This window comes from Zerene cesonia, chromosome 15 (genome assembly GCF_012273895.1).
Source record: "Zerene cesonia ecotype Mississippi chromosome 15, Zerene_cesonia_1.1, whole genome shotgun sequence".
Classification (NCBI taxonomy): Eukaryota; Metazoa; Arthropoda; class Insecta; order Lepidoptera; family Pieridae; genus Zerene; species Zerene cesonia.
The window spans coordinates 4659560-4676393 of record NC_052116.1 but is presented as its reverse complement, the minus strand read 5'-3'; the positions used below and the strand labels follow the sequence as shown (position 1 = coordinate 4676393).

The 16834-nt window shown below is 30.6% G+C and overlaps 1 protein-coding gene across 2 annotated transcripts; it reads right to left on the bottom strand.

Moving 5' to 3' along the window:
* Positions 1–211: 211 nt before the first annotated feature.
* LOC119832593 (pH-sensitive chloride channel 2-like) lies at positions 212–16827 on the bottom strand. Of its 2 annotated transcripts, none has more exons than XM_038356271.1 (8): positions 16663–16827; positions 3604–3796; positions 3210–3522; positions 2964–3125; positions 2725–2880; positions 2282–2447; positions 1883–2084; positions 212–1581 (listed from the first exon to the last, which is right to left on the bottom strand). In XM_038356271.1, exons 1-8 carry the CDS (start codon positions 16725–16727, stop codon positions 1324–1326), a joined length of 1515 nt encoding a protein of 504 aa, XP_038212199.1. In that variant the 5' UTR covers positions 16728–16827; the 3' UTR covers positions 212–1323. The 2 variants fall into 2 exon arrangements, with proteins under 2 accessions (XP_038212199.1, XP_038212200.1); XM_038356272.1 differs by having other exon boundaries at positions 2970–3125.
* Between the last annotated feature and the right edge of the window lie 7 nt (positions 16828–16834).

The window sequence follows — 16834 nt, the reverse complement described above, 5'->3', positions numbered from 1 at the left end:
CAGAAAGTCTCCTCCAAATATCTTATCAACTGTCACTGTTTTGTTAAACTGCATTTTTTATACACATTTTCATCTTAATTGTATTTTTAAAATGTAAGTTGGGCATTTGCTTGTTAAATTATTAGTTAATTAGGATAATTTTGTTAATAAAGTCCGTAAATGAAAACGCAACACTATTTTATTATAATAATTTAATTTATTAGATATATATATTTATTTGACACTATAATACTGACCTATTCTAATAATTGACAAGACTTTCTCGTTTATTACGGTTAAAAAATTAAGATCATACTTTCTTCACTCATGGGTAAAAATAAGCATCCATGATATATCTAAGCTACCTATTGTTATCTCTAAAATATGGCTTATACAACATTTAATAATTAATAAGTAAAAACTATAAAGTAAATAAATAAATAATATTACCCATCTACGATTATTTTTATATGAATAAATTGTTCACAAATTTAAGACTATAAATACATCGTAAGTAATCTATTATATGTTTAAATATAACATTGAGATATTTGAAATCTGTACAAAATGTGCACCTCTAAGGGCTTTGGCGTCATTCATCAAAAGGGTACAAACAATACAAAAAAATCACATTATATTTATAAGGTTACGTGTTTACTATAAGTTGCATATAATATCAAATATATTATTTACTATTGTTGAATAAAAGACACACCACAAAGCCATCAACTCATCTCTGAAATAAAGGGTATCGTCACCGTCATTCGTCAACGTAATTCTTAATTCGGGAATCGTTGGACGTCAAAATGTAATCTCATAGTGGTAACCCGACTCATACTCCCAATCGAATATACTTATCGTAACAATAATCACCGATCTAACGAAAAGGATCGCAGGTAAAAATTTAAAATCTATTACAATTTAAGAAACTACCTCACCAGGCAATCGTTGTTCAAGTAGAACATCCTGATCACTTAGGAGTATAAAAAATTGTTCACGGCCAATTTCTCAGACCTACCGAATATGTCCAAGAAGTTAAATAAATATCGCATAAGCTCGTTTTTAATTATTTTGTCTTCATTTATACGTCTGTCACGTATATATCTCAAGTTCAAGACGACGAAGTAAACTATGTTTAAGTTGTGAATTATAAGTATTAATTTTTCCTACTTATCTATGACAAAACAAATCATTACAAAGAAGCATAATATTACATTCATTAATAATAAATGCTAATAAACGCTATGACATAGTGCTATTATTATATAATAAGCACCAATGAATCTCAACAATGAGAGATGCTTAGGAACAATTTTGCAAAAGGCGAATGAACATTGTACAAAATCATAGACAATAAACGAATGTCCAATAAAGTACGTTGAAGAATATGAAAAGTAGGGGGAATAGAACTCGGGAGCGTTTGTCGATCCACGTGGCGATTTCTTGTGGAGTCATTTGCGTCCAGGTGTGGTGTTTTGGGGGTTCGTCTGAACCCTCGCTGCCGGAATTGTTGTGACGACGGCCATTTCCACCAGCCCTGACGACGAGGTCGTCGTAGCTTTGTGTGGTTATAGTAGGCAAGTTCATGGCAGATGGGAAACTCTGAAAATGTAATAATTAAAAGAATATTTTTACACGTAGGTATTCACTGAAATTTGGAACTCTTTCTGAGGGGTTTAATAAATAGTTATTTGTTTTGTTGGGTTAAGAAAATGGTTTTGTAGAAAAAAAAAGAATAAAATGATTTCCTTTATAAAATAATAAACTATAGAAAAAATGCAAAGGAAGAGCATTGTAAAAATAGCCTAGCAACAATATTTTGATCACACGTCGATGTTGCGATAATCAGCAGAACGACTAAGACTCATTTTATGTATATAGTATCATTTATAGTTTAACTTACGTGTACAGTAAGGTAATTGTTATATGCGGGTCCAGCCGGATCACTGCTAGTTTCTTGTTGTAAAGAAGAGCAGGATCGTGACTTGCTGAGTTGTGGGGAAGACTCCTGCAGTTCTTTCTGTAATTCTTTGCGTGCCAGCCGCGGAGTTAATGTGCTCTTTAGTATGTATTTGCTATTAACTTTCTTCAGACTCACCACTTTCCTAAAAATTCACAATAAACGTTTAGAAAATTACATTGTTTTCTAGGCTTCGAAATAGAAATAGAAACGTACCCATTTATATTTACTAAAAATATAACGCTAATATCATCCTCATTTTATTAAGTTCATTATTAATATTGAAATTAATATAAGAATCTTAGAAAGATAATAATTTTGTATTTGGTAAAAATAACATACTTCCTGCGCCAAATTGTGTTGACAAAGGCAAATTCAACTAGAGCTGAGAAGATGAACCCAGTGCAACCCAAGAACCAAATTTCACTCGCTTTAATGTAGGACACTTTCGGAAGGGTCTTTGCTTGAGATGAGGCAAGTGTTATAAACGACAACATCGTACTGGTACCTAAAGTATTAAATGGAATCTTAGAACAGTTCACAACAACGATAGACATTAGTCAATTTTACAAGGAAAACCCAAGAAAATTACACATAAGTTTATGATTTAGAGTGAAGAATACTTAGTAAGGCATGTGAATCAGATTTGTAGGTAACTAAAGTTCTGATTCACTTACAAGTCTACCAAACACTATTTATTAGTATTTTATGTGTGATTCCCTGAAACAGATGCCTAATGATTGAAGTTTTAAAATCACAATTCATTTCAAGGTTTATAAAAGTACCTAAAGTTATTCTAGGCGCCGAAGCATCCGCTTGCAACCAAAATGTTACCCATGACATTGCGACTATCATCATTGAGGGGATGAAATAATCCATCAAGTAGTAACCGACTTCACGACCCAATTTAAAGGTAAACTTCAGTGCACTGTAATTGCCCGCTGAAAATAAAGAATATATCAGTATGTTTTTTACTATAAAATATGTAATAAGGGACGGCACTACAAAAAAAAATTGACATTACATCTACCTCCACCCAGTCTCATGTTAACGATGTCACCACGGACTACAGACTCGTTCGTCCAATAGTCCAGCAATGAATATTCTGTTAAGTGCAATTCAGAAGATAAGCGAACTGGATTGTCTTTTTCCCACATAAGTCGTAATATTGAGGCATTATATTTCCCTGCAACATTCGAGAGTTTTAATTATCTGAAAATTTCTTCAAATTTATTAAATATTACCATAAGATTTCTGTGTTAATACGTACAGCTTTCTAAATTCATTGAGCATTTCTGGTCGTCAAATGGGAATTTTTGAAGATTCATCCAACAGTATAGAACTGCCTGCATTCGCCGACTGAACAGCACCTCACCATCAGGTGCGATCGATATAAGGACGTCTTTGCTATCCGTTCCCATCAAGCTTGATGATTGTTCGTTAGACATGTACAAATGAGGCACCCATATCCGCGATCGTAAATCACTTTCTCCTATAATTTTCGTGCGTTCTGGAGAATACAGCGCGTAAGCGAGCCTTGGATCAGTCCATCGTAGTTGTAGAAGAAAATGTAATTTGAAATTCTGCGAATTAGGATAACAAAGTGAAAGTAAGAATAATGTTAGTATATTATTTTCAGATAAGTGTGAATTGTAATAGCTTACCAAATCATGGGCTTCAGCTGGTTGAATAAAATAAACATAAGCGCTTGCATGCACGTAAACGACATCGCCTGTTTGATACGTTGGCAGCAGAAGTCTATCGTAGCGACACTCATGAGCAAGCCGCGAGAGAAATTCGGATTGCGTATATGTGTCACCTTTCTCAAGAGCTGGACATTCAGGAATTGGAATTTGTCTGAAAATAAATATAAATCATCAATAAAAACAAGAGATAGTGCTATCATATAACCTATTTATTTCAATTGTAAAGCGATCCCGCTGGCTTTTTTATCAATTAATACCAAAGAAAATCCTCTACATAGGTAAACAATAACACGCAAGAAAAACGTCATAGCAAAACACTTTAATCTGAGTAACCATATGAAAAGCATACATTACGTTTTATTTTGTATTTGTAAAGCACTACCGTAATCATAAGTCTATATTATTTTTACGCGAAATTATACACATCCTTTCTGTAAAATTTTGTCGCATTTGTGGGATTAGTCATCACAAATAACGCAATTTTGTAGATTAGAATACTCTAATCTTATGTACAAGATATATTGTATCATCAATCCAGCATGTTTGAATGTGTGTGCCAACCTATATAATTTCCACCAGAATTACAAGCATCAAAACAACATACCTACATAAACATTAAAATAACATCGTTTAATTCTTTCTGTTTACAGTGTTAACAAACCATAAAAGTGAATTTTCTAAAATCCAAATGAAATTATGAATGAATTCGTATATCACATTTCATTACGTAATCTATCGAAAGACTGTATAATGTTTGTAATCTTCTGTCTAAAACTAAGAAAATTGTTAGCTAGATATGTTTTATCGCTTCTCATAACGCCGGCACTAATTATGTTAGATCACGTCGGTTCTCGCAATTGCTTTGTAATCCTAATTAGGTGTTAAACTCTATCTCTTTCAACAATATTCAATATTTATACTGTTCTTTCTGTTAATAAAATAATGTTACATTTACGAAGTCATACCGCAAGGTCGTTTAAAGCTATGAACACTGTAGGTACGTCTAATATTTGCCCCTGATAACATTCGACCAAACAATTCCCTCAGTATTAGCTAGATTTGTTCTGAGATTAATAGCTAATCTTTTCGCCATGTGTATATCTTATACATATATATAGCTTATCATATTATCATTTAGGAATATTTGAAGTCTTTCTTCTACATCCTTTGTTATGTAAAGTTTGCTCTTTGAATGTTGCAAGATTGTTAACTAGTAAAGATAAGCATAATTTTTTTTAATCTCCACGTTTCAAATAAATTATTATATGCTTCACATTATACAACTACTTCAATCGTATACTACGTATAATACGTATATATATAAGTAACTAGTAACTGCTATTCCTAATCACTTGGAGTTTCGGCAAAATTATCTTCTAATTTTTGAAATCACTATGAACTAATATTGATATTAACACAGAATTGTTACATTTTTATACAGATCAACGAAATTTTAATAAAATGTAAATGTGCTTAATAAAAAGAACAAGACAAATATTATACTGACCTCAATTTCTTACTTATCGCAAACTCGTTTTTTGATATTTTTCCAAAAAGAATTGATGTATATTGTTTAGCATTTTGATTACACAAGATTTAAGATGCAATGATATATATATTCAACTATATATTCAAGTTTGTTGCAGTCATTTATCATATTTAATATATTTTATTGCATTTTAATTTGTAGATTCAATATTTATTTAAAATCTATTCTTACATTGTTTTTTTTTTATTATTTCAATAGGCAAAATGAATTTCTTATAAAAATTTGGTATCCTTTTTCCGGGTTACCTGGGAGAGATTGTTTATAGCGATAAACCGGCCTCAATACACGTACTACATTCATGTTGGTCCTGTTTTGTTATACTGTACGTATGAAAATAGAAATACGTAGACATTTGGGCTGAATTGTTAGTTCATAATATTCAGAGTAATTTTTTATCGTATATCAATTACCTACTGCTTCAAGAATATTCTGACTCACTATTTAAATATAAGTCGTATAACACTTCGTTTAATAATCTCTCTTTACTTTAATTATCTAAATTACTCCTACTAGGTTAAACTATATTTAGATAACATTCTATATCGTAACAATAGAAATGGCGTTCATACTATTGGGATTTTATGAATACGAAACTCGGATATTAAAATTAAAACTGAGTGGTCTATTTATAAATAGTAAAATGCGTAAAAGTTTCTACAATTAAACCATACAATAAAACCACAACTTCTAAATAACAGCAGGGTTATTGACAAAAGCGCTGATGCTGCGACTTGCGCTTACTTTTGAAGATTTCTGTTGTAGTAGACTCTACTGTAACTGCTCCTTACTAAGTAAAGTAAACAAGGGTTAGTAGAAATAAAATTTATGTAAATCTAAAATTTAAATAGACTTTTTTGTGGGACAACGTAAAGGATTTCAAGATGATATAATAATAAATTTTCATATATGTCATTAAATGACATTAGATATAAAGGCATTTAAAAATGAAATAGAGGTTGTTAAATAGGATTTTTGCTAAAATAATCTGTGGGAGAGATATACGAAGTCGTTAAAAAGTTGTAAATAATGTCATACTCTCTTCTCTTCGAAAATTCATCGTTCTCTGGTAAAAAATTCATTAAAAAAAAACAACATTCAAATATGCGTATACTCTTTTCTTAAATTCCTCATAGTATTAAAGGATTTAGGATTTATCTAAATTTAAAACCATTATTAAAATGTATTAGTTCATTGAGCCTTTAACTCAAACTCAAAGATTTATTTAGTCAATTAGACATCTTAAAGAAGCGCTTCTGAATCGCCATAACACATTTTTATCATTTACCACCTTTCATCGGCTACATCATTAATGAATATAATATGGAAGATGTAAATCTATCACTGGATAGTTCTTTTGCGTAACGTTTATATATCGTGCTATTTTATGTAATATTACACTAAAATCTAAAATTGACATAATTTTAATAGAGCAGTTGTACAGTTTAATACCGTTTCTCTCTTCTGTAGAAACTGGTGATAAATAGTAATTTAACATAGATTTACCAATACCATCAACACAATTTAAAGTGCTTCTAAAAAGTCTAACGTAAAATAATAATGTCCATAAAATATCTAACCGGACAAGAAAAGCTTTTAAAAAAAATTACAGCGGTAAACTAAATCTGATGTAATGTTTTAAAACTAAGTATATGGTCTCTACATTTGTTAAACCTTTATGAACATAATATATTATGAAACGTATGTCATCCTTGATATAATAAAATATTTATGTACAAAGTACCTTACAAAAACAATATATTTTTTTTATCTCGTGTACTTACTAAATCAGACGACAGCGTTTTATTAGAAGATAATCCATAATATTTATGGTTATTAAGTAATCTGTCTTCGTTTGTTTGTAAGGAAAACAGTTTATCTATCTATAGCATAGGTACTACTACGAAACCGCGTTTTAAATAAGATCACGCGCCTAGGTGATACTGGTAATAAATTACGTAGGTTATCCAGCAAATAAAACTTCAGCTCTTTACGTATTATATTTCATACCGGTATTATTTATATATATATGATATTTCATACCATAAATTATAGAACGGTTTTATTAAAATTTGATAATATAATGACGAATGTCATATAACTTATGTTGTAGATAATTTGAAGTTGTTACTCTACAATAATATAACAAATTCTATTTGTATTTTCATATTAAGAAAACTAACTTAACTATATAAAATCTACTCATTAAAAAAAACAAATAACATTGTGCCCTACTCAATAATTCGGATTACTCACTATTTCTATTCTTATAACATTTTAGTATTTTAAACTCAGAATCATTTTTTTTTTTGTCAAAAATATTGGTTAAGGTACAATATTAGTTAACTTATAATTTAATCGAAGTGATTCTTGGGTGAGTAATGCTGATAGAGCTCGAAATCCGAACTAGGAAAACATTATATATAAGCTATTATTTGTGTGCTAACATTCAAAGTACACATGAAATTTTAGGCAGGTGAATAATTTTTTTTATCTACGTTGATATTAACTGTAACTATATATCTTTTCATTAATATATAAAAAAATATGATTATTAACAAATGGTAGTGGATTATTTGATATAATGTATTAGATACATAGTATATGGACAAGAACGCGCCTACTTAGAACAATGCACAATAATATACCCACATGACAATCGATTTTTGCTATCTATTTGTTATTCTGTTCACAAAACGACAGGCGTTTTACCTTAATAACAAGGTTATTTGTGCAGGAAATTCGATTTGGAAATAATTATTTTACATTTCATTCAGACAACCACTCGTGAATCGTGATCCTTTCGTAGAAAGGTCGCAATCGCCTGAGTTGCGAACATACACGTAAAATCTGCATCACAATGACTTAGCTATTTGTATATTATTGTAAAGAGATTTCTTTACAACAACGTAAGTTGGTTTATGATGATGCATTCATTATGGTGTATACCGGCTAGTTTTGCATGTGTAATATACGCGGAAATGTCACATGGAATATTAATTAATACCAATTGCAATAGTTACAGATTGTTAGAGCAATCTTTCATTATAGCATCAAATTGGAACGTTTTATGAATAGCAGCATGCTACAAAACGTGATTATTCATAATGTCTATATTATTTAGTTATCATTTTATAATAGTATGAATGTTTTTTGGAAGTCGGAAACGCTCGAAACCATTAATATTTCACTTAGAGTCCTTTTAAATTTAACTTATAACAAACGTGCGTTGTCAGACAAGAAAAGCTCCATAAAATTTAATTTCGTAATTGTTACTTACCTCTCCAAATTACTCGACTAAGATTTTTTATCATGTTACTTAAAACACAGTATATATTATAACATCGAAATCCAACTTTATAATACATATAGCAAGTACTGGGTAAGTAGATACCTATTTTATTTCACAAGCAAATGTTTAATATTTGTTTTAGCATTTTAACAATTTAGAAGACGCGAATACTTATGATCGTTGCCAAAATATTGCATTACTTATTAGTTGTTACTACAGGAAATAAACGATAAACGTAAAAGTAAACTACAAGTTTGACTAACGACATAATAATTTACTACGTAAATAGAAAAACGTACATTTGTGTATAATAAAGGCACATTGCAATGACATGTAAACTACCTACTTTTTACTACAATTTAATATTTATGTTCATCTTTAGTACTATTTTTAGTATTATGTTATCCGTGGTACTACCTAGCTATATGGTTTAAAAATTTAATAATACGTACCTTCAAATCTGTGAAAATGTTTTATAAGTCAGTTCATAATTTATAACCATAATTTTGTATAATTTAGAATATTTTTTTCTTATTTAACATATATGAGTTGGAAAATTGATATGAAATAAACATACTATTTTAATTTTTCCTAGATTTATGTAATATTACTAGCTGATGCTGAGTAATTATACAAAAAAAAAATTGACAACCTATCGAATATAGAAGAAAGAAAGAAAGAAAGAAAAACATTTATTTGACACAGACATACACACACACAACAGATCAAACAGAATCAAATATACCTTTACGTCGAACCGTTTCGCAAGAGTTTGGGTAGAAACATTGTCACTCTAAAATTTTATACACTTAAAGATGATTAAGAAACTGCTTTTCAATATGAACCTATTTAAGAATGGGACAAAATATGTGTTTGTTAGGGAAGCTTAAAACTACTCATATATCATACAAAACTGTATCTATCGTGTCTTCTATTGCCCAGTAGGTATATTGCATAAGTAGTAAAAGCTAAGTAAGCAAGAAAATGTAAAAAAGTGATTACTGCTTGGATTAGCGAGAGGCGATCGTCGTTCTGCCTTGACCCTGAACAAGCCGTCATGTGACCGTCTTTGACAGTTGGCACTGCACCGTATACTCTCCCAATCAATAGAGGTCGGGCTATCCAACATTTATGTGCGTTATTTTCCGCATGTCTAGAGCCACCAAATACTTATAATGACACGGTGTGATATTAAAATGTTGATGAGAATATTGGCGTGATAATCATGTGTAACTGGTGATCAAGAGGAGCTCGGTCTGAATGATATTGAATATGGATATTTCAAATTGTATGCACTTGAGATATTACTAATTAATAATTACAAACAATGAAAATAATATACATTGACATGTAATTAGTCTCCCGCAATCTGCACTCTACTGTGTAAAAACTATAGAATCCAAAATTGCAACAAAAATCTTTAGTATTTCCAGCATAGAGCTTGAAATAGTGGTAAATCACTGTAATACAAAACTGTAAGACAATTGATACAATTTATATTAAACGTAAGTGCTTATAATATATAGAATATATTACACTATCATTTATAATGCACGTAATGAGGGTCAATACCTTGGTCCTTATTGCGTCACATGGGTTGAGGTTAGAGGCTTAATAGCGAGTAATCGTCTCTTTACTGCACATTCGTAAGCAACTACAACTGAAATTATTCTGATAACATTCAATTGTTAACCTAATTTAGTAGATTTCCTTTTACACCTTGATACTGGATAAGCCATGTTCGTGACCTCAAAATTGATATCGAGTTAGCGACACAACGATTTAGGTGTTGCAGAAGCGTAACCAAATTAGTGGCTATATTTTTATTCTTCAGGAAAAGGTGATTTTAACTGGTGCACATAAAATAAACATGTGTTAAAAAAAAACAATTTCTTATTAAAGCTTTCCCCAAGGAATACAAAGTATACCCAGGTACCCAAGCTCTCATTTTTATGCTGATACATTAATAGTTCGAAATGTCATCATCATCAAATGAAAGTCAAAACCCGTTTTGCTTCAGCTCGCGTTTTCCCTTATTACAACGCGTTTCAACAAAAAAAATACGAATTTTAACGGTAACAGGTATATATTACGGTTTTTACGGAAACAAGGAAAACTTAAGAAAAAGCCATAGGTACCTACAAGGTAAAATGTCTAGAATCAGGTAGAACATTTCTATCAATAAATATAGAGTTTATACTTCTTTCATATTCGTGTTTATGATAACCAATGTATAACGGTCAATGTTTTTTTTTATGCCTGTTAGGGCTGTGTCATAAATCTGGTCTTAGCCATAATCTTGTCGGAGAGTATCAAGTTAAAATGATTCATTATGTGTGTGCCTGATTATTTTATCATCTTTATACTACTTTTGCCTTTACTTACGCATATCATCAATCTTTAGTTAGATATTACAAGCTAAATTTTAGTAAGGCCCAATTTAGCTATAGATTAACAGAGCACCTTGACGAACAAAAACTGATCTAAGGTCAGTGTAATGTTTCCTATCTCACTAATTATCTTCAACAGTATTAGTAAAAAAGTAAATGGCAATGCTCACCAGAGTTTCACTTTTAAATTGTAATAATATTTGTATGTTGATTTCGTAACTAGCTCTTTGGTATCCGTAAGTAAGATACGAACTAAGGTACGTAGTATTAACTAGAACTTGTATTGTCTATAAACGGAATTCAAAGAATGCAGGATTACTGAACCGTATATTCAGACGGTCTTGTTGGTTCTTTTTCATTAAATAAGCATAATGGAATCTTTTGAAATGGCAGCGTAGAAATACAAAACCAAGTAAATACCTACCAAGTAATAGTTTTAAATTTACTCTTAAATTCGCTTAAATGTAAATGTGAGTTTCATCCCGATTATCTTCACGTGATATTACCACGTAAAATCACTAAAAAGCCAGAGAACATCTACATACCACGTTCTCTACTGCATAATTTGTAGCACTGCATTATGTAGTATATGTTCATGGGTAAATATATAAAACGTCTCATAATATCATATCTAATTATCTCTTATCACTACTTTCGACTGTAATTTAATGTCGTGTAATTTTGTCAATAGAGCCCTTGTGGAGATAGATATCATCCGTCCACTTATATTCCCAATATAATAAATTATAATTATTAACTAATCAACAAATGCTACTACTTCCAGTTAAAGTGACTAATCATTTTCAGAATATGAAATAGTTTTATTATGATTATTTATAATCTAATATGTGATCGATTAGCAGGGCTCTAGTATACGACAATATAATATTAAAATGGGTACTTTGATCGTGATCGTTTGATGTAGTTCCGTTTTTGATTTTTCAAACGGGCAACCGAGCTGGTGGCCGTAAGCCAAGATCATTTACAGAGACAATATAAAACCACAGTAGCTGACTACCTATTATTACGACTCGTGGCAGTAATACTGCAGTAATAAGTATTATCGTTGATTGGGATAGCTGATAAATAATACATCTAATAAGAAATTTTTAAATAGTACCTTACCTACCATTTGAAGCAAATTTTCTGGGTGCGAGTAGATGGTGCGGTACCTTGATAATTGATGTACTGCAACTTTCAAATGTATTATTTTAATTTGAATGTGATATTTATGATGTTGCATGATTTGCATTGCAAAATTCAGCACATTGGGATTCTTTACTATATCTTTTTAGAAGACGTCGTCATCGTTTTTTACCCACCTGCTATCACAATCAGTGATAATACATATTTGAACACCGAACAGAAAAAATATTTCCTCATCATAAAACGGCAGTACCGCAGTAACATCGGTATGCTGTCAAATTTAATGGGTTATCAAGCCTTATAGTCAACGTAGGTAATTAACACAGATTAATTCTGCACACGAAACATTCTTATCAGTTCAAAGGCGCGATGAAATTAATCCGAGGATAACGTCTCTAACTATCATGTAGCAATGTTCAACATCAGATGTCCGCGACTTTTTCTGCATCATATGACTTCAATCTCCTTCTTTTAATGTCATTTATAACAGATATAAGGATGATCCTTATTTTCGTTAAATAGCAACTGTAGAATGTTAATCTATAATGTATAAATAACCATTAAAAACTTTCCTCTTTAGTTTTCTTTTGCTTAAAATTTTTGCAGCTCCATAAAATTGGCCACCCTGGGCAGAAGGCGAAGGTGCGCCTAGTGTAATTGCAGCGTAGGTTCTTTAGCATATAAGTAAGAACAGTCTACACGCGGATATAAATTGTAATCGGATTAATTATTACCTTCGTAGCTATATTAAGTAAACCGTGTTTCCCGAATATTTAAAAGCGAAAACAATTCTGTCTGTCTGACTTTTCTTCACTACTTAACCCTTCAACCGAGTTGTATGGAATTTGGTGCACATATAGTTTGAGATAAGAGGAAAGACATAGGATTTAGTTTTTGTGCCGAAAATCCCACAGGAACGGGAACTATGGGGGAAAGATCCTCAGAATTGTTTTCAATAAGTCAATGTCTTCAATTACGCGGTTTAGTTGTGGACAAAGACGCTGGCGGAGAGCTAGCATAAGATAAATTATATTTATTTCCAGACACGATGTGACACATATCTGAATGATTTTTGTCTCCTGTCTAGCAGAAACGTTTTATTGAAAATGCATCTGTTCCTTGTTTCGTATCTTGAGTAAGTACCTAATACTATGCATGTATATTGTTCGAACTAATTAGCAATTTGTTAATTACTTAAGCATTATGATCGAAAGAAATCGTGGGTCTCCTATTGACGTTGTACATTAGTATCTATGGATTTACCTATAGGTACATTGTTTACATTATCCATCCGGGAAAACATAACATTTTATGTTATTGTCCTATCTACTATGTATGTAAAAGAAACATTAATAAATATATCTTTAAAAATATCTGTATGCATTTAGTAACGATGTGAAAAAAACATTGATAACTAAAAATAAAATATTGCATTAACTCTACCTACGTCGAACTAAATTACCTTATTCATCTGAAAACGGTACATATAAGATAATATGAATTCGTTTAATTATTAGCTTCTAAGGACTTCTCTATGAAGAAATTAAATTTTTATTTACTAATTAATAACTTTATTAAGTATATATAATTAAAAATAAGACTTAATTTCTATACTATTGGTAATCATAAGTGGCATCAAACAGCACCTACTTATTATTTTAACCTTGCGTTAAGTGTTCAATATTACATACATATTGAGTAAAATTACGAGATTAATTAGGTACATGCTTATTGATGTGAATAATTATTAAGTTCTTCTAAGAGATTGCATCATTTTATTAAAAATACTTTTGGGTTATTTTCCTATGTCTAGGGGTATATATAAACTATGTATATATTTAGTTGCTACCTATTGCTGGGTCAATTTATTAACATGTATATACTTATAAATGTTATGTAATACGTATAAACGATGTCATTTTATAACCAAAATTGGTTATTCTATATACTTATAACAAAAACAAATGTCGAAATCTAAAAATAAAATAGCTAAAAAGGAAATGATTATCAGATACCAAATATAAATGTTTATTTTGGTATGAATGCCGCCTACCTATAAGATAATAAAATAATATATCACACATAAGAGATTTAAAGGTTCTTTGTTTTCGTCTCAATTGTAATCCGATTTACCCTAAAAAGTCTTAGTAAGAAATTATTTAACTTCGCTGCATTTCATATCCAAACCTGCATAAAAAAATTAAATCCAAGTCGGCATCAAATCAATACAAAATAATAAGTATTAATTAGGCACATGGTTATTTTAAGATACCTTTTTGTAAATGGCCTTTGATATATTATTCTATAGGAATCTAAGGAAGTAGCATGAAATATTTGTCAAAAAACTTATTCCTTGTTCAGTCACTCAGTGAGTCTATTGCTCATTTTTGTCGTGAAAACCGAAATATTTTAGAGAAACAAATACTTTAAAGAAATTTTTTTACATACCATCACTATAGACATGTCTAGACATACGACTTCATTAGATTCCTATAAATATGGTAAATTTTAACCATCGTTTATGCAGATATAAGATGCGCATTGATGGCTGCAGGACACAAGATTATTTGCTTTTGCATAAGAAAGAAGCAATTATAATTATGTTTAAAGCTATAATTAGGATTACAGAGTAAAACAGGATTTGTTTTTTCCTCGGTCAAACCAGGCGAAGCCGAAATAAATTCGTTACAAAATACGGCGCACGGCAGCTGTTGCCCTAACAATTTTATAATGTAGGTCTGCTCGTCGTACATGATGATATAAAGCTTATAGTCTTCTTCCATTAATTACCTATCTCACACTGAAAGAATTTTTCAAATTGGAATAGAACTTCTATTCATGAGATTAGCGCGTTAGAGCAAAGAAACAAAAGCATTAGCTTTATATATAAGTAGATAATATAAAAATGATAAAATATTACTTATATTAAAAACATTTTTATCACAATACAAGGTAGTTTCTTCTTTACATCTAGGTATTAGGTACATAAAAAATTATTTTTATAAAATCGATCGAGTCGTTTTGATGGTATTGCAAAATACGTACTTTATCCCACAGCGTCGCACACCATATACCCACAATACTATGAGGTAAATTAAACTACGATCATCTATGAGGTATATCGAAAAACACTGTAGGTCAAGTTACGAGGTCGATTAAATGAAAACTGCATCATTAGATTGTTGAAAAATCATTATTATCTGTCTGTCTGAATCGATAAGATTAATATTATGTATGAAAAAAACTAATTCATAAAGTAATACCCCCTTTTCATATTCGTTTTCCTTAAAGCAGTCCATAATTATAAAAATGCTCTGATTATGATAATTGCGAATTTAGTTACGCCATTGAGTTAATTGTTGAAATATTAAAAAAAAAAACTTAGAGCATTAACCGTCTGATGTTTCACGATTTTCACCTTTAGGTAATCTTGTTTAGGCAACTACAATTAATATAAACTAAACACAACCGACTAATAGCTTCCAAATGGATGCACATGTCTCAATAAGGAAAAAGTGGATATTAACTTTTAAACTTACTCCCGTACTTACTTAGCTCTCTATTTTTTGCGATATTCCTCGGAAACGGTTTGATCAATTTTCAAGACACATTACATATTATATGCATATTCGTTATGTTAGGTCTAGTCTGGAATCGTTCCTAGTCTATTTTTAACACGCTTTTAATTGGCTTCATCTTTATGTTTATGTGCAACACTCGATTTTGATCCACTTTAAAACGGACAGAATTCAACCTTTACACACTAATTGAGGATTTGTGACAATACGACAAATTTTTTTCTGATAAATTTCGGATTAAATAATTTCTTTTCGTATACTACGTATTAGAGGAAGTGAGACGATTTCGTCGATTATATTTTGTGTTTAATATTTAATGTTTAGTCCTTTTAACTATATTTATTCATATTCCTAAGTGACAGAGATATCTCAGAAACCTGGTGACGTTTGCCGGAACAGTATTTGGATAAATACACATAAATGTGATCAAGTATGTATGAAAAATATGCGCCGGTAATATCGAAAGTCGTTAGAAAAACATATTTAATAAGATAAAAATTATAGTGTTATTGTACCAATCGAGTTTAAAGTTGTATTTCCAACAAGTTCCCAAAAGGATTACTAAGGGTATGAAGTAGAATATGGAGTTTTATTTTTAAAAATATTTTAAATGCAATTATCTGATGGAATCTATAGAATTTTTGCGCCGAGATTCTAAAACCATGCTACAGATGGTACCCGATCACACCGTCACACGTGTTGACAGTGAGTACAGCTATTTAGGCACTATTATATTAGGCCGTCATAGCATATATGTAAGAGATTGCCCATTGTTCTCTTTTAAAATGAAACGTATTTATGTTGATAGGTCTACTAAGCAAAGATCTATTTATGAAATATGCGTCTGCGCAAATTTTCGATGTTATTAAAAAAATAGAAGTTCTATTATACTATTCTCTCTTTTTTCTTAAAACTTAGCAAGAGATAACTACAATTAATTCGTTATTTTGGGTTTTTCAAAATCGAATATGTCACGATAGAACATATTTTGCAGTAACAAGATACATTAATCGGATGCCTAAATAAAAGGACGCTGTTTAGAATAAATACAAAAAATAAACTTACGTTGACTTTTGTCCTAATACACTACTGGACATTAATATACACAATATAACTGTATTAATGATCATGATAATTTAAATACATAACACTGTTTAAAAAAATCAATAAGCACGGTTCGCGGACCGTGCGCTTCGCTTGATCGATTAACCACTACTGTAAAAGGATGGAGGCTGTT

Excerpts from the sequence above, each read along its gene's own strand:
- LOC119832593 (XM_038356271.1), bottom strand. The coding sequence starts at position 16,727 with ATGATCATTAATACAGTTATATTGTGTATATTAATGTCCAGTAGTGTA. Across the intron at positions 2,881-2,963 it reads GAGACTGGGTGGAGGTAGAT|CGGGCAATTACAGTGCACTG; the intron begins GTAATGTCAATT and ends CTTTATTTTCAG. Across the intron at positions 2,448-2,724 it reads GGCGCCTAGAATAACTTTAG|GTACCAGTACGATGTTGTCG; the intron begins GTACTTTTATAA and ends TTAATACTTTAG.